Source organism: Cherax quadricarinatus, chromosome 62 (genome assembly GCF_038502225.1).
Source record: "Cherax quadricarinatus isolate ZL_2023a chromosome 62, ASM3850222v1, whole genome shotgun sequence".
Taxonomy (NCBI): domain Eukaryota; kingdom Metazoa; phylum Arthropoda; class Malacostraca; order Decapoda; family Parastacidae; genus Cherax; species Cherax quadricarinatus.
The window spans coordinates 25,630,222-25,647,721 of record NC_091353.1 but is presented as its reverse complement, the minus strand read 5'-3'; the positions used below and the strand labels follow the sequence as shown (position 1 = coordinate 25,647,721).

The following is a 17,500-nucleotide window of genomic DNA, read 5'->3' as shown; positions in this document are numbered from 1 at the left end:
CTGTTCATTCACTGACCTGTTCATTCACTGACCTGTTCTCTCACTGACCTGTTCATTCACTGACCTGTTCATTCACTGACCTGTTCATTCACTGTCCTGTTCATTCACTGACGTGTTCATTCACTGACCTGTTCATTCACTGTCCTGTTCTCTCACTGACCTGTTCATTCACTGACCTGTTCATTCACTGTCCTGTTCTCTCACTGACCTGTTCACTCACTGACCTGTTCACTCACTGACCTGTTCTCTCACTGACCTGTTCATTCACTGACCTGTTCATTCACTGACCTGTTCTCTCACTGACCTGTTCATCTCACTGACTGTTCTATTCACTGATTCACACTGTTCATTCACTCCTGTTCTGTTCTCACTGACCTGTTCATTCACTGACCTGTTCATTCACTGACCTGTTCATTCACTGACCTGTTCATTCACTGACCTGTTCATTCACTGACCTGTTCATTCACTGACCTGTCACTGACCTGTTCATTCACTGACCTGTTCATTCACTGTCCTGTTCTCTCACTGACCTCTCACTGACCTGTTCATTCACTGACCTGTTCATTCACTGTCCTGTTCATTCACTGACCTGTTCATTCACTGACCTGTTCATTCACTGTCCTGTTCTCTCACTGACCTGTTCATTCACTGACCTGTTCATTCACTGACCTGTTCATTCACTGACCTGTTCATTCACTGACCTGTTCATTCACTGTCCTGTTCTCTCACTGACCTGTTCATTCACTGACCTGTTCACTCACTGACCTGTTCATTCACTGTCCTGTTCTCTCACTGACCTGTTCTCTCACTGACCTGTTCACTCACTGACCTGTTCACTCACTGTCCTGTTCTCTCACTGACCTGTTCATTCACTGACCTGTTCTCTCACTGACCTGTTCATTCACTGACCTGTTCACTCACTGTCCTGTTCTCTCACTGACCTGTTCATTCACTGACCTGTTCTCTCACTGACCTGTTCATTCACTGACCTGTTCATTCACTGACCTGTTCATTCACTGACCTGTTCTCTCACTGACCTGTTCTCTCACTGACCTGTTCATTCACTGACCTGTTCTCTCACTGACCTGTTCATTCACTGACCTGTTCATTCACTGACCTGTTCATTCACTGACCTGTTCATTCACTGACCTGTTCTCTCACTGACCTGTTCATTCACTGACCTGTTCTCTCACTGACCTGTTCATTCACTGACCTGTTCATTCACTGACCTGTTCATTCACTGACCTGTTCATTCACTGACCTGTTCTCTCACTGACCTGTTCTCTCACTGACCTGTTCATTCACTGACCTGTTCATTCACTGTCCTGTTCATTCACTGTCCTGTTCATTCACTGACCTGTTCATTCACTGACCTGTTCATTCACTGTCCTGTTCTCTCACTGACCTGTTCATTCACTGACCTGTTCATTCACTGTCCTGTTCTCTCACTGACCTGTTCACTCACTGACCTGTTCATTCACTGACCTGTTCACTCACTGACCTGTTCATTCACTGACCTGTTCACTCACTGACCTGTTCATTCACTGACCTGTTCATTCACTGACCTGTTCATTCACTGACCTGTTCTCTCACTGACCTGTTCATTCACTGACCTGTTCATTCACTGACCTGTTCTCTCACTGACCTGTTCATTCACTGACCTGTTCATTCACTGACCTGTTCTCTCACTGACCTGTTCTCTCACTGACCTGTTCATTCACTGACCTGTTCATTCACTGACCTGTTCATTCACTGACCTGTTCATTCACTGACCTGTTCATTCACTGACCTGTTCATTCACTGACCTGTTCTCTCACTGACCTGTTCTCTCACTGACCTGTTCATTCACTGACCTGTTCTCTCACTGTCCTGTTCTCTCACTGACCTGTTCTCTCACTGTCCTGTTCTCTCACTGACCTGTTCATTCACTGACCTGTTCATTCACTGACCTGTTCTCTCACTGACCTGTTCTCTCACTGACCTGTTCATTCACTGACCTGTTCATTCACTGTCCTGTTCTCTCACTGACCTGTTCTCTCACTGACCTGTTCTCTCACTGACCTGTTCATTCACTGTCCTGTTCTCTCACTGACCTGTTCATTCACTGACCTGTTCTCTCACTGACCTGTTCTCTCACTGACCTGTTCTCTCACTGACCTGTTCATTCACTGTCCTGTTCTCTCACTGACCTGTTCATTCACTGTCCTGTTCTCTCACTGACCTGTTCATTCACTGACCTGTTCTCTCACTGACCTGTTCATTCACTGACCTGTTCATTCACTGACCTGTTCATTCACTGACCTGTTCATTCACTGTCCTGTTCTCTCACTGACCTGTTCATTCACTGACCTGTTCACTCACTGACCTGTTCATTCACTGACCTGTTCTCTCACTGACCTGTTCTCTCACTGACCTGTTCATTCACTGACCTGTTCATTCACTGACCTGTTCATTCACTGACCTGTTCATTCACTGACCTGTTCTCTCACTGACCTGTTCTCTCACTGACCTGTTCATTCACTGACCTGTTCATTCACTGACCTGTTCATTCACTGACCTGTTCTCTCACTGACCTGTTCATTCACTGACCTGTTCTCTCACTGACCTGTTCATTCACTGACCTGTTCACTCACTGACCTGTTCACTCACTGTCCTGTTCTCTCACTGACCTGTTCATTCACTGACCTGTTCTCTCACTGACCTGTTCATTCACTGACCTGTTCACTCACTGACCTGTTCACTCACTGTCCTGTTCTCTCACTGACCTGTTCATTCACTGACCTGTTCTCTCACTGACCTGTTCATTCACTGACCTGTTCATTCACTGACCTGTTCATTCACTGACCTGTTCTCTCACTGACCTGTTCTCTCACTGACCTGTTCTCTCACTGACCTGTTCATTCACTGACCTGTTCATTCACTGACCTGTTCATTCACTGACCTGTTCATTCACTGACCTGTTCATTCACTGTCCTGTTCTCTCACTGACCTGTTCATTCACTGACCTGTTCATTCACTGACCTGTTCATTCACTGTCCTGTTCATTCACTGTCCTGTTCTCTCACTGACCTGTTCATTCACTGACCTGTTCATTCACTGACCTGTTCATTCACTGACCTGTTCATTCACTGTCCTGTTCTCTCACTGACCTGTTCATTCACTGACCTGTTCATTCACTGACCTGTTCATTCACTGTCCTGTTCTCTCACTGACCTGTTCATTCACTGTCCTGTTCATTCACTGACCTGTTCATTCACTGACCTGTTCATTCACTGACCTGTTCATTCACTGTCCTGTTCATTCACTGTCCTGTTCTCTCACTGACCTGTTCATTCACTGACCTGTTCATTCACTGACCTGTTCTCTCACTGACCTGTTCATTCACTGACCTGTTCATTCACTGACCTGTTCATTCACTGACCTGTTCTCTCACTGACCTGTTCATTCACTGACCTGTTCATTCACTGACCTGTTCATTCACTGACCTGTTCTCTCACTGACCTGTTCATTCACTGACCTGTTCATTCACTGTCCTGTTCTCTCACTGACCTGTTCATTCACTGACCTGTTCATTCACTGACCTGTTCATTCACTGTCCTGTTCTCTCACTGACCTGTTCATTCACTGACCTGTTCATTCACTGACCTGTTCATTCACTGACCTGTTCATTCACTGACCTGTTCATTCACTGACCTGTTCATTCACTGTCCTGTTCTCTCACTGACCTGTTCATTCACTGACCTGTTCATTCACTGACCTGTTCACTCACTGTCCTGTTCTCTCACTGACCTGTTCATTCACTGACCTGTTCATTCACTGACCTGTTCATTCACTGTCCTGTTCTCTCACTGACCTGTTCACTCACTGACCTGTTCACTCACTGACCTGTTCACTCACTGACCTGTTCATTCACTGACCTGTTCTCTCACTGACCTGTTCACTCACTGACCTGTTCACTCACTGACCTGTTCTCTCAATGACCTGTTCTCCCCCACAGGTCACTATGTAGCGGGGGTGTGGAGCTACCAGCGTGGGCGCGCGGTTGCGCGGGCGCGCGGGCACGGGGGCGCGCAGTGATGCCAGCCGCGCGGTCAACCTTCTTAGGTGATGACCTCAATGTTGCCACCACCACCACGTCAGCCCGCTCCCTCGACTCTGTCTGCGGTGAGTGGCACCCTGCTGGCACCTTCCTGCCACTCTGCTGGCACCCTCCTGGCACCCTGATAGCACCCTCCTGGCACCCTGCTTTCACCCTCCTGGCACCCTGCTAGCAGCTTCTTAGCGCTGTTGGCACCCTTATGGCACCCTGCTAGCACCTTCCTGGCACCCTCCTGGCACCCTGCTAGTACCTTTCTGGCACCCTACTTGCACCCATCTGCCTCCCCTGGCACCCTGTTAGCATCTTCCTGGCACCCTGTAAGCACCATTCTGGCACCCTGCTAGCACCTTCCTGGCATCCTCCAGGCACCTTCATGGCACCCTGCTAACACCCTCCTGGCATCTTCCTGGCACCATGCTAGCACCTTCCTGGCAAACTGCTAGCACCCTCCCGGCACCCTGCTAGGACCTCCCTGGTACCCTGTAAGCACCCTCCTGGCACCCTGCTAGCACCCTCCTGGCACCCTGCTAGCACCTTCCTGGCAAACTGCTAGCACCTTCCTGGCAAACTGCTAGCACCCTCCTGGCAAACTGCTGGCACCCTCCTGTCACCCTGCTGGCACCTTCCTGGCACCCTGTAAGCACCCTTCTGGCACCCTTCTAGCACCCTCATGGCACCCTGCTAGCACCCTTCTGGCACCCTGATAGCACCTTCCTGGCACCCTGTAAGCACCCTCCTGGCACCCTGTAAGCACCCTCCTGGCACCCTCCTGGCACCCTGCTAGCACCCTTCTGGCACCCTGCTAGCAACCTCCAGGCTCCCTCGTGTCGCCTTCCTGGCACCCTGCTTGCACCTTCCTGACACCCTGCTGCCACTCCTGGCACGTTCTGGCACCCAGGCACCCTCCTGGCACCCTCCTAGCATGCCCTGGAATCCTGCTAGCATATCCTGGCACCCTCTTAGCATGCCTTGGCACCCTGCTAGCATGCCCTGGCACCCTCCTGGCATCCTGCTAGCATACCCTGGCATCCTGCAAGCATACCCTGGCATTCTGCTAGCACAACCTAGCACCCTGCTAGCCTACCGTGGCACCCTGCTAGCACAACCTGGCACCCTGCTACCATACCCTGGCACCCTGCTAACATACCCTAGCACCCTGCTAGCATACCCTGGCACCATGCAAGCATACCCTGGCATCCTGCTAGCCTACCCTGGCACCCTGTTAGCACAACATGGCACTTTGCTAGTATACCCTGGCACCCTGCTAACATACCCTAGCACCCTGCTAGCATACCCTGGCGCCCTGCTAGCATACCTTGGCACCCTGCTAGCAAAACCTGGCACCCTGCTTGCCTACCCTGGCGCCCTGCTAGCATACCTTGGCACCCTGCTAGCACAACCTGGCACCCTGCTTGCCTACACTGGCGCCCTGCTAGCATACCCTGGCACCCTGCAATCATACAGTCTCACCTGGCCTTGAATAACCTGCTTTGACACTTCAAGTTTCTATCTCTACTGACCTTTCATGGCACATCCTGACCTTTAGTGACGGCCCTGACCCCCTCTTGACCTCTAAAACTCGCCTAGACGAACTTCTGTCAACCTCTCGGCTTTTGACCTTGTTTGTGACCTCCTGTGACGATAGCTTCCAAGATCTCGTACATTTATGAACGCTTCCTGTAAGCGTGGCGTTGAGATATAGTCCCTGGATCCATTATGTACCACTGTAATGTTGAGGTACAGTTGGTGGACCCATTATCTACCTCTGTAGTGTTGAGGTACAGTTCCTGGACCCATTATGTACCTCTGTAGTGTTGAGGTACCGCCCCTGGACCCATTATGTACCTCTGTAGTGTTGAGGTACCGCCCCTGGACCCATTATGTACCTCTGTAGTGTTGAGGTACCGCCCCTGGACCCATTATGTACCTCTGTAGTGTTGAGGTACCGCCCCTGGACCCATTATGTACCTCTGTAGTGTTGAGGTACCGCCCCTGGACCCATTATGTACCTCTGTAGTGTTGAGGTACCGCCCCTGGACCCATTATGTACCCCTGTAGTGTTGAGGTACCGCCCCTGGACCCATTATGTACCTTTTAATCCTTCGACTATCACCCATAATAAACATAATAAACATATTAAACTAACCTGTAAGTGTTCATGTGTGTTATATTTGGTTGTTATTAAGTTTGGTTAGGTTATGTTAGCTTAGGTTTGGTTAGGTTAGGTTTGGTTAGGTTAGGTTAGGTTAGGTTATGTTTGGTTAGGTTATGTTTGGTTAGGTTATGTTAGCTTAGGTTTGGTTAGGTTATGTTTGGTTAGGTTATGTTAGCTTAGGTTTGGTTAGGTTATGTTTGGTTAGGTTATGTTTGGTTAGGTTATGTTTGGTAAGGTTATGTTTGGTTAGGTTATGTTAGCTTAGGTTTGGTTAGGTTATGTTTGGTTAGGTTATGTTAGCTTAGGTTTGGTTAGGTTATGTTTGGTTAGGTTATGTTTGGTTAGGTTATGTTTGGTTAGGTTATGTTTGGTTAGGTTATGTTTGGTTAGGTTATGTTAGCTTAGGTTTGGTTAGGTTATGTTTGGTTAGGTTATGTTTGGTTAGGTTATGTTTGGTTAGGTTATGTTTGGTTAGGTTATGTTTGGTTAGGTTATGTTTGGTTAGGTTATGTTTGGTTAGGTTTGGTTAGGTTATGTTTGGTTAGGTTATGTTTGGTTAGGTTATGTTTGGTTAGGTTATGTTTGGTTAGGTTATGTTTGGTTAGGTTATGTTTGGTTAGGTTAGGTTTGGTTAGGTTATGCTTGGTTAGGTTATGTTTGGTTAGGTTATGTTTGGTTAGGTTATGTTTGGTTAGGTTAGGTTTGGTTAGGTTAGGTTTGGTTAGGTTATGTTTGGTTAGGTTATGTTTGGTTAGGTTATGTTTGGTTAGGTTATGTTTGGTTAGGTTATGTTTGGTTAGGTTATGTTTGGTTAGGTTAGGTTTGGTTATGTTATGCTTGGTTAGGTTATGCTTGGTTAGGTTATGTTTGGTTAGGTTATGTTTGGTAAGGTTATGTTTGGTTAGGTTATGTTTGGTTAGGTTATGTTTGGTTAGGTTATGTTTGGTTAGGTTTGGTTAGGTTAGGTTTGGTTAGGTTAGGTTAGGATATGTTTGGTTAGGTTATGCTTGGTTAGGTTATGCTTGGTTAGGTTATGCTTGGTTACCTAAGGTTAGGTTATGTTTGGTTAGGTTATGCTTGGTTAGGTTAGGTTTGGTTAGGTTATGCTTGGTTAGGTTAGGTTATGTTTGGTTAGGTTATGCTTGGTTAGGTTATGCTTTGTTAGGTTAGGTTATGTTTGGTTAGGTTATGCTTGGTTAGGTTAGGTTTGGTTAGGTTTGGTTAGGTTAGGTTTGGTTAGGTTAGGTTAGGATATGTTTGGTTAGGTTATGCTTGGTTAGGTTATGCTTGGTTAGGTTATGCTTGGTTACCTAAGGTTAGGTTATGTTTGGTTAGGTTATGCTTGGTTAGGTTAGGTTTGGTTAGGTTATGCTTGGTTAGGTTAGGTTATGTTTGGTTAGGTTATGCTTGGTTAGGTTAGGTTATGCTTGGTTAGGTTTGGTTATGTTAGGTTTGGTTAGATTAGGTTTGGTTAGGTTATGTTTGCTTTGGTTAGGTGACTCACGAAATCGTAATGACACGATTGCAAACAAACCATACCCCATGCAATCGTGTCATTACGATTTCGTGAGTCATGTTGACGGCAGTGAAGGGACTTGAGCTAGAGTTCGTCACGGCCACGCTAGCTGGAGATTCGTCTGTAAAAACTTGTATTTGTGGTCACAGTGGTGCCTATGCTAACCTTCCTATGGTGTAGAAATATACCTAGTTGGAGGAATCTTATTGTGGCTAGCTGGTCTAGTGGCTAACGCGACGGTCTGGAGTTTTGAGACTCTCTGACCGCGGGTTCAGTCCCGGCCGGGGTATGGTTTGCTTAGGTTAGGTTATGTTTGGTTAGGTTAAGTTTGGTTATGTTAGCTTAGGTTTGGTTAGGTTATGTTTGGTTAGGTTAGGTTATGTTTGGTTAGGTTATGCTTGGTTAGGTTATGCTTGGTTAGGTTAGGTTATGTTTGGTTAGGTTATGCTTGGTTAGGTTAGGTTATGTTTGATTAGGTTATGTTTGGTTAGGTTAGGTTATGTTTGGTTAGGTTATGCTTGGTTAGGTTAGGTTAGGTTATGTTTGGTTAGGTTATGATTGGGTAGGTTAGGTTATGTTAGCTTAGGTTTGGTTAGGTTAGGTTAGGTTAGGTATGGTTAGGTTAGGTTAGTTTTGGTTAGGTTATGTTTGGTTAGGTTATGCTTGGTTAGGTTAGGTTATGTTAGCTTAGGTTTGGTTAGGTTAGGTTAGGTTAGGTTAGGTATGGTTAGGTTAGGTTAGGTTTGGTTAGGTTATGTTTGGTTAGGTTATGCTTGGTTAGGTTAGGTTATGTTAGCTTAGGTTTGGTTAGGTTAGGTTAGGTTAGGTTATGCTTGGTTAGGTTAGGTTATGTTTGGTTAGGTTATGCTTGGTTAGGTTAGGTTATGTTTGGTTAGGTTATGCTTGGTTAGGTTATGTTTGGTTAGGTTAGGTCATGTTTGGTTAGGTTATGTTTGGTTAAGTTAGGTTATGTTTGGTTAGGTTATGATTGGTTAGGTTATGCTTGGTTAGGTTATGCTTGGTTAGGTTATGCTTGGTTAGGTTAGGTTATGTTTGGTTAGGTTATGCTTGGATACGTTATGCTTGGTTAGGTTAGGTTTGGTTAGGTTATGTTTGGTTAGGTTATGTTTGGTTAGGTTATGCTTGGTTAGGTTAGGTTATGTTTGGTTAGGTTATGATTGGTTAGGTTATGCTTGGTTAGGTTAGGTTATGTTTGGTTAGGTTATGCTTGGTTAGGTTATGCTTGGTTAGGTTAGGTTTGGTTAGGTTATGCTTGGTTAGGTTAGGTTATGTTTGGTTAGGTTATGCTTGGTTAGGTTATGCTTGGTTAGGTTAGATTAGGTTAGGTTAGGTTTGGTTAGGTTATGTTTGCTTAGGTTAGATGACTCACGAAATCGTAATGACACGATTGCAAACAAACCATACCCCATGCAATCGTGTCATTACGATTTCGTGAGTCATGTTGACGGCAGTGAAGGGACTTGAGCTAGAGTTCGTCACGGCCACGCTAGCTGGAGATTCGTCTGTAAAAACTTGCATTTGTGGTCACAGTGGTGCCTGTGCTAACCTTCCTATGGTGTAGAAATATACCTAGTTGGAGGAATCTTATTGTGGCTAGCTGGTCTAGTGGCTAACGCGACGGTCTGGAGTTTTGAGACTCTCTGACCGCGGGTTCAGTCCCGGCCGGGGTATGGTTTGCTTAGGTTAGGTTATGTTTGGTTAGGTTAAGTTTGGTTATGTTAGCTTAGGTTTGGTTAGGTTATGTTTGGTTAGGTTAGGTTATGTTTGGTTAGGTTATGCTTGGTTAGGTTATGCTTGGTTAGGTTAGGTTATGTTTGGTTAGGTTATGCTTGGTTAGGTTAGGTTATGTTTGATTAGGTTATGTTTGGTTAGGTTAGGTTATGTTTGGTTAGGTTATGCTTGGTTAGGTTAGGTTAGGTTATGTTTGGTTAGGTTATGATTGGGTAGGTTAGGTTATGTTAGCTTAGGTTTGGTTAGGTTAGGTTAGGTTAGGTATGGTTAGGTTAGGTTAGTTTTGGTTAGGTTATGTTTGGTTAGGTTATGCTTGGTTAGGTTAGGTTATGTTAGCTTAGGTTTGGTTAGGTTAGGTTAGTTTAGGTTAGGTTAGGTATGGTTAGGTTAGGTTAGGTTTGGTTAGGTTATGTTTGGTTAGGTTATGCTTGGTTAGGTTAGGTTATGTTAGCTTAGGTTTGGTTAGGTTAGGTTAGGTTAGGTTATGCTTGGTTAGGTTAGGTTATGTTTGGTTAGGTTATGCTTGGTTAGGTTATGTTTGGTTAGGTTAGGTCATGTTTGGTTAGGTTATGTTTGGTTAAGTTAGGTTATGTTTGGTTAGGTTATGATTGGTTAGGTTATGCTTGGTTAGGTTATGCTTGGTTAGGTTATGCTTGGTTAGGTTAGGTTATGTTTGGTTAGGTTATGCTTGGATACGTTATGCTTGGTTAGGTTAGGTTTGGTTAGGTTATGTTTGGTTAGGTTATGTTTGGTTAGGTTATGCTTGGTTAGGTTAGGTTATGTTTGGTTAGGTTATGATTGGTTAGGTTATGCTTGGTTAGGTTAGGTTATGTTTGGTTAGGTTATGCTTGGTTAGGTTATGCTTGGTTAGGTTAGGTTTGGTTAGGTTATGCTTGGTTAGGTTAGGTTATGTTTGGTTAGGTTATGCTTGGTTAGGTTATGCTTGGTTAGGTTAGATTAGGTTAGGTTAGGTTTGGTTAGGTTATGTTTGCTTAGGTTAGATGACTCACGAAATCGTAATGACACGATTGCAAACAAACCATACCCCATGCAATCGTGTCATTACGATTTCGTGAGTCATGTTGACGGCAGTGAAGGGACTTGAGCTAGAGTTCGTCACGGCCACGCTAGCTGGAGATTCGTCTGTAAAAACTTGTATTTGTGGTCACAGTGGTGCCTATGCTAACCTTCCTATGGTGTAGAAATATACCTAGTTGGAGGAATCTTATTGTGGCTAGCTGGTCTAGTGGCTAACGCGACGGTCTGGAGTTTTGAGACTCTCTGACCGCGGGTTCAGTCCCGGCCGGGGTATGGTTTGCTTAGGTTAGGTTATGTTTGGTTAGGTTAAGTTTGGTTATGTTAGCTTAGGTTTGGTTAGGTTATGTTTGGTTAGGTTAGGTTATGTTTGGTTAGGTTATGCTTGGTTAGGTTATGCTTGGTTAGGTTAGGTTATGTTTGGTTAGGTTATGCTTGGTTAGGTTAGGTTATGTTTGATTAGGTTATGTTTGGTTAGGTTAGGTTATGTTTGGTTAGGTTATGCTTGGTTAGGTTAGGTTAGGTTATGTTTGGTTAGGTTATGATTGGGTAGGTTAGGTTATGTTAGCTTAGGTTTGGTTAGGTTAGGTTAGGTTAGGTATGGTTAGGTTAGGTTAGTTTTGGTTAGGTTATGTTTGGTTAGGTTATGCTTGGTTAGGTTAGGTTATGTTAGCTTAGGTTTGGTTAGGTTAGGTTAGGTTAGGTTAGGTTAGGTATGGTTAGGTTAGGTTAGGTTTGGTTAGGTTATGTTTGGTTAGGTTATGCTTGGTTAGGTTAGGTTATGTTAGCTTAGGTTTGGTTAGGTTAGGTTAGGTTATGCTTGGTTAGGTTAGGTTATGTTTGGTTAGGTTATGCTTGGTTAGGTTATGTTTGGTTAGGTTAGGTCATGTTTGGTTAGGTTATGTTTGGTTAAGTTAGGTTATGTTTGGTTAGGTTATGATTGGTTAGGTTATGCTTGGTTAGGTTATGCTTGGTTAGGTTATGCTTGGTTAGGTTATGCTTGGTTAGGTTAGGTTATGTTTGGTTAGGTTATGCTTGGATACGTTATGCTTGGTTAGGTTAGGTTTGGTTAGGTTATGTTTGGTTAGGTTATGTTTGGTTAGGTTATGCTTGGTTAGGTTAGGTTATGTTTGGTTAGGTTATGATTGGTTAGGTTATGCTTGGTTAGGTTAGGTTATGTTTGGTTAGGTTATGCTTGGTTAGGTTATGCTTGGTTAGGTTAGGTTTGGTTAGGTTATGCTTGGTTAGGTTAGGTTATGTTTGGTTGGTTATGCTTGGTTAGGTTATGCTTGGTTAGGTTAGATTAGGTTAGGTTAGGTTTGGTTAGGTTATGTTTGCTTAGGTTAGATGACTCACGAAATCGTAATGTCACGATTGCAAACAAACCATACCCCATGCAATCGTGTCATTACGATTTCGTGAGTCATGTTGACGGCAGTGAAGGGACTTGAGCTAGAGTTCGTCACGGCCACGCTAGCTGGAGATTCGTCTGTAAAAACTTGCATTTGTGGTCACAGTGGTGCCTATGCTAACCTTCCTATGGTGTAGAAATATACCTAGTTGGAGGAATCTTATTGTGGCTAGCTGGTCTAGTGGCTAACGCGACGGTCTGGAGTTTTGAGACTCTCTGACCGCGGGTTCAGTCCCGGCCGGGGTATGGTTTGCTTAGGTTAGGTTATGTTTGGTTAGGTTAAGTTTGGTTATGTTAGCTTAGGTTTGGTTAGGTTATGTTTGGTTAGGTTAGGTTATGTTTGGTTAGGTTATGCTTGGTTAGGTTATGCTTGGTTAGGTTAGGTTATGTTTGGTTAGGTTATGCTTGGTTAGGTTAGGTTATGTTTGATTAGGTTATGTTTGGTTAGGTTAGGTTATGTTTGGTTAGGTTATGCTTGGTTAGGTTAGGTTAGGTTATGTTTGGTTAGGTTATGATTGGGTAGGTTAGGTTATGTTAGCTTAGGTTTGGTTAGGTTAGGTTAGGTTAGGTATGGTTAGGTTAGGTTAGTTTTGGTTAGGTTATGTTTGGTTAGGTTATGCTTGGTTAGGTTAGGTTATGTTAGCTTAGGTTTGGTTAGGTTAGGTTAGGTTAGGTTAGGTATGGTTAGGTTAGGTTAGGTTTGGTTAGGTTATGTTTGGTTAGGTTATGCTTGGTTAGGTTAGGTTATGTTAGCTTAGGTTTGGTTAGGTTAGGTTAGGTTATGCTTGGTTAGGTTAGGTTATGTTTGGTTAGGTTATGCTTGGTTAGGTTAGGTTATGTTTGGTTAGGTTATGCTTGGTTAGGTTATGTTTGGTTAGGTTAGGTCATGTTTGGTTAGGTTATGTTTGGTTAAGTTAGGTTATGTTTGGTTAGGTTATGATTGGTTAGGTTATGCTTGGTTAGGTTATGCTTGGTTAGGTTATGCTTGGTTAGGTTAGGTTATGTTTGGTTAGGTTATGCTTGGATACGTTATGCTTGGTTAGGTTAGGTTTGGTTAGGTTATGTTTGGTTAGGTTATGTTTGGTTAGGTTATGCTTGGTTAGGTTAGGTTATGTTTGGTTAGGTTATGATTGGTTAGGTTATGCTTGGTTAGGTTAGGTTATGTTTGGTTAGGTTATGCTTGGTTAGGTTATGCTTGGTTAGGTTAGGTTTGGTTAGGTTATGCTTGGTTAGGTTAGGTTATGTTTGGTTAGGTTATGCTTGGTTAGGTTATGCTTGGTTAGGTTAGATTAGGTTAGGTTAGGTTTGGTTAGGTTATGTTTGCTTAGGTTAGATGACTCACGAAATCGTAATGACACGATTGCAAACAAACCATACCCCATGCAATCGTGTCATTACGATTTCGTGAGTCATGTTGACGGCAGTGAAGGGACTTGAGCTAGAGTTCGTCACGGCCACGCTAGCTGGAGATTCGTCTGTAAAAACTTGCATTTGTGGTCACAGTGGTGCCTGTGCTAACCTTCCTATGGTGTAGAAATATACCTAGTTGGAGGAATCTTATTGTGGCTAGCTGGTCTAGTGGCTAACGCGACGGTCTGGAGTTTTGAGACTCTCTGACCGCGGGTTCAGTCCCGGCCGGGGTATGGTTTGCTTAGGTTAGGTTATGTTTGGTTAGGTTAAGTTTGGTTATGTTAGCTTAGGTTTGGTTAGGTTATGTTTGGTTAGGTTAGGTTATGTTTGGTTAGGTTAGGTTATGTTTGGTTAGGTTATGCTTGGTTAGGTTATGCTTGGTTAGGTTAGGTTATGTTTGGTTAGGTTATGCTTGGTTAGGTTAGGTTATGTTTGATTAGGTTATGTTTGGTTAGGTTAGGTTATGTTTGGTTAGGTTATGCTTGGTTAGGTTAGGTTAGGTTATGTTTGGTTAGGTTATGATTGGGTTGGTTAGGTTATGTTAGCTTAGGTTTGGTTAGGTTAGGTTAGGTATGGTTAGATTAGGTTAGTTTTGGTTAGGTTATGTTTGGTTAGGTTATGCTTGGTTAGGTTAGGTTATGTTAGCTTAGGTTTGGTTAGGTTAGGTTAGGTTAGGTTAGGTATGGTTAGGTTAGGTTAGGTTTGGTTAGGTTATGTTTGGTTAGGTTATGCTTGGTTAGGTTAGGTTATGTTAGCTTAGGTTTGGTTAGGTTAGGTTAGGTTAGGTTATGCTTGGTTAGGTTAGGTTATGTTTGGTTAGGTTATGCTTGGTTAGGTTATGTTTGGTTAGGTTAGGTCATGTTTGGTTAGGTTATGTTTGGTTAAGTTAGGTTATGTTTGGTTAGGTTATGATTGGTTAGGTTATGCTTGGTTAGGTTATGCTTGGTTAGGTTATGCTTGGTTAGGTTAGGTTATGTTTGGTTAGGTTATGCTTGGATACGTTATGCTTGGTTAGGTTAGGTTTGGTTAGGTTATGTTTGGTTAGGTTATGTTTGGTTAGGTTATGCTTGGTTAGGTTAGGTTATGTTTGGTTAGGTTATGATTGGTTAGGTTATGCTTGGTTAGGTTAGGTTATGTTTGGTTAGGTTATGCTTGGTTAGGTTATGCTTGGTTAGGTTAGGTTTGGTTAGGTTATGCTTGGTTAGGTTAGGTTATGTTTGGTTAGGTTATGCTTGGTTAGGTTATGCTTGGTTAGGTTAGATTAGGTTAGGTTAGGTTTGGTTAGGTTATGTTTGCTTAGGTTAGATGACTCACGAAATCGTAATGACACGATTGCAAACAAACCATACCCCATGCAATCGTGTCATTACGATTTCGTGAGTCATGTTGACGGCAGTGAAGGGACTTGAGCTAGAGTTCGTCACGGCCACGCTAGCTGGAGATTCGTCTGTAAAAACTTGCATTTGTGGTCACAGTGGTGCCTGTGCTAACCTTCCTATGGTGTAGAAATATACCTAGTTGGAGGAATCTTATTGTGGCTAGCTGGTCTAGTGGCTAACGCGACGGTCTGGAGTTTTGAGACTCTCTGACCGCGGGTTCAGTCCCGGCCGGGGTATGGTTTGCTTAGGTTAGGTTATGTTTGGTTAGGTTAAGTTTGGTTATGTTAGCTTAGGTTTGGTTAGGTTATGTTTGGTTAGGTTAGGTTATGTTTGGTTAGGTTATGCTTGGTTAGGTTATGCTTGGTTAGGTTAGGTTATGTTTGGTTAGGTTATGCTTGGTTAGGTTAGGTTATGTTTGATTAGGTTATGTTTGGTTAGGTTAGGTTATGTTTGGTTAGGTTATGCTTGGTTAGGTTAGGTTAGGTTATGTTTGGTTAGGTTATGATTGGGTTGGTTAGGTTATGTTAGCTTAGGTTTGGTTAGGTTAGGTTAGGTATGGTTAGGTTAGGTTAGTTTTGGTTAGGTTATGTTTGGTTAGGTTATGCTTGGTTAGGTTAGGTTATGTTAGCTTAGGTTTGGTTAGGTTAGGTTAGGTTAGGTTAGGTATGGTTAGGTTAGGTTAGGTTTGGTTAGGTTATGTTTAGTTAGGTTATGCTTGGTTAGGTTAGGTTATGTTAGCTTAGGTTTGGTTAGGTTAGGTTAGGTTAGGTTATGCTTGGTTAGGTTAGGTTATGTTTGGTTAGGTTATGCTTGGTTAGGTTATGTTTGGTTAGGTTAGGTCATGTTTGGTTAGGTTATGTTTGGTTAAGTTAGGTTATGTTTGGTTAGGTTATGATTGGTTAGGTTATGCTTGGTTAGGTTATGCTTGGTTAGGTTATGCTTGGTTAGGTTAGGTTATGTTTGGTTAGGTTATGCTTGGATACGTTATGCTTGGTTAGGTTAGGTTTGGTTAGGTTATGTTTGGTTAGGTTATGTTTGGTTAGGTTATGCTTGGTTAGGTTAGGTTATGTTTGGTTAGGTTATGATTGGTTAGGTTATGCTTGGTTAGGTTAGGTTATGTTTGGTTAGGTTATGCTTGGTTAGGTTATGCTTGGTTAGGTTAGGTTTGGTTAGGTTATGCTTGGTTAGGTTAGGTTATGTTTGGTTAGGTTATGCTTGGTTAGGTTATGCTTGGTTAGGTTAGATTAGGTTAGGTTAGGTTTGGTTAGGTTATGTTTGCTTAGGTTAGATGACTCACGAAATCGTAATGACACGATTGCAAACAAACCATACCCCATGCAATCGTGTCATTACGATTTCGTGAGTCATGTTGACGGCAGTGAAGGGACTTGAGCTAGAGTTCGTCACGGCCACGCTAGCTGGAGATTCGTCTGTAAAAACTTGTATTTGTGGTCACAGTGGTGCCTATGCTAACCTTCCTATGGTGTAGAAATATACCTAGTTGGAGGAATCTTATTGTGGCTAGCTGGTCTAGTGGCTAACGCGACGGTCTGGAGTTTTGAGACTCTCTGACCGCGGGTTCAGTCCCGGCCGGGGTATGGTTTGCTTAGGTTAGGTTATGTTTGGTTAGGTTATGCTTGGTTAGGTTATGCTTGGTTAGGTTAGGTTATGTTTGATTAGGTTATGTTTGGTTAGGTTAGGTTATGTTTGGTTAGGTTATGCTTGGTTAGGTTAGGTTAGGTTATGTTTGGTTAGGTTATGCTTGGTTAGGTTAGGTTATGTTTGATTAGGTTATGTTTGGTTAGGTTAGGTTATGTTTGGTTAGGTTATGCTTGGTTAGGTTAGGTTAGGTTATGTTTGGTTAGGTTATGATTGGGTAGGTTAGGTTATGTTAGCTTAGGTTTGGTTAGGTTAGGTTAGGTTAGGTATGGTTAGGTTAGGTTAGTTTTGGTTAGGTTATGTTTGGTTAGGTTATGCTTGGTTAGGTTAGGTTATGTTAGCTTAGGTTAGGTTAGGTTAGGTTATGCTTGGTTAGGTTAGGTTATGTTTGGTTAGGTTATGCTTGGTTAGGTTATGTTTGGTTAGGTTAGGTCATGTTTGGTTAGGTTATGTTTGGTTAAGTTAGGTTATGTTTGGTTAGGTTATGATTGGTTAGGTTATGCTTGGTTAGGTTATGCTTGGTTAGGTTATGCTTGGTTAGGTTATGCTTGGTTAGGTTAGGTTATGTTTGGTTAGGTTATGCTTGGATACGTTATGCTTGGTTAGGTTAGGTTTGGTTAGGTTATGTTTGGTTAGGTTATGTTTGGTTAGGTTATGCTTGGTTAGGTTAGGTTATGTTTGGTTAGGTTATGATTGGTTAGGTTATGCTTGGTTAGGTTAGGTTATGTTTGGTTAGGTTATGCTTGGTTAGGTTATGCTTGGTTAGGTTAGGTTTGGTTAGGTTATGCTTGGTTAGGTTAGGTTATGTTTGGTTGGTTATGCTTGGTTAGGTTATGCTTGGTTAGGTTAGATTAGGTTAGGTTAGGTTTGGTTAGGTTATGTTTGCTTAGGTTAGATGACTCACGAAATCGTAATGTCACGATTGCAAACAAACCATACCCCATGCAATCGTGTCATTACGATTTCGTGAGTCATGTTGACGGCAGTGAAGGGACTTGAGCTAGAGTTCGTCACGGCCACGCTAGCTGGAGATTCGTCTGTAAAAACTTGCATTTGTGGTCACAGTGGTGCCTATGCTAACCTT

General features: G+C 43.2%; 1 protein-coding gene across 5 annotated transcripts in view; it reads left to right on the top strand.

Annotated features, from left to right (window-relative positions):
* Positions 1–3,965: 3,965 nt before the first annotated feature.
* The window catches only part of LOC128706524 (serine/threonine-protein kinase NIM1), a 171,377-nt gene continuing 157,842 nt past the window's right edge, over positions 3,966–17,500 (top strand). For all 5 annotated transcript variants that reach the window (XM_070098511.1, XM_070098510.1, XM_070098509.1 and 2 more), the window contains exon 1: positions 3,966–4,164. In XM_070098511.1, the coding sequence (XP_069954612.1) occupies positions 4,077–4,164 (88 nt within the window). In that variant the 5' untranslated portion in view covers positions 3,966–4,076. The remainder of the gene's footprint in view (positions 4,165–17,500) is intronic.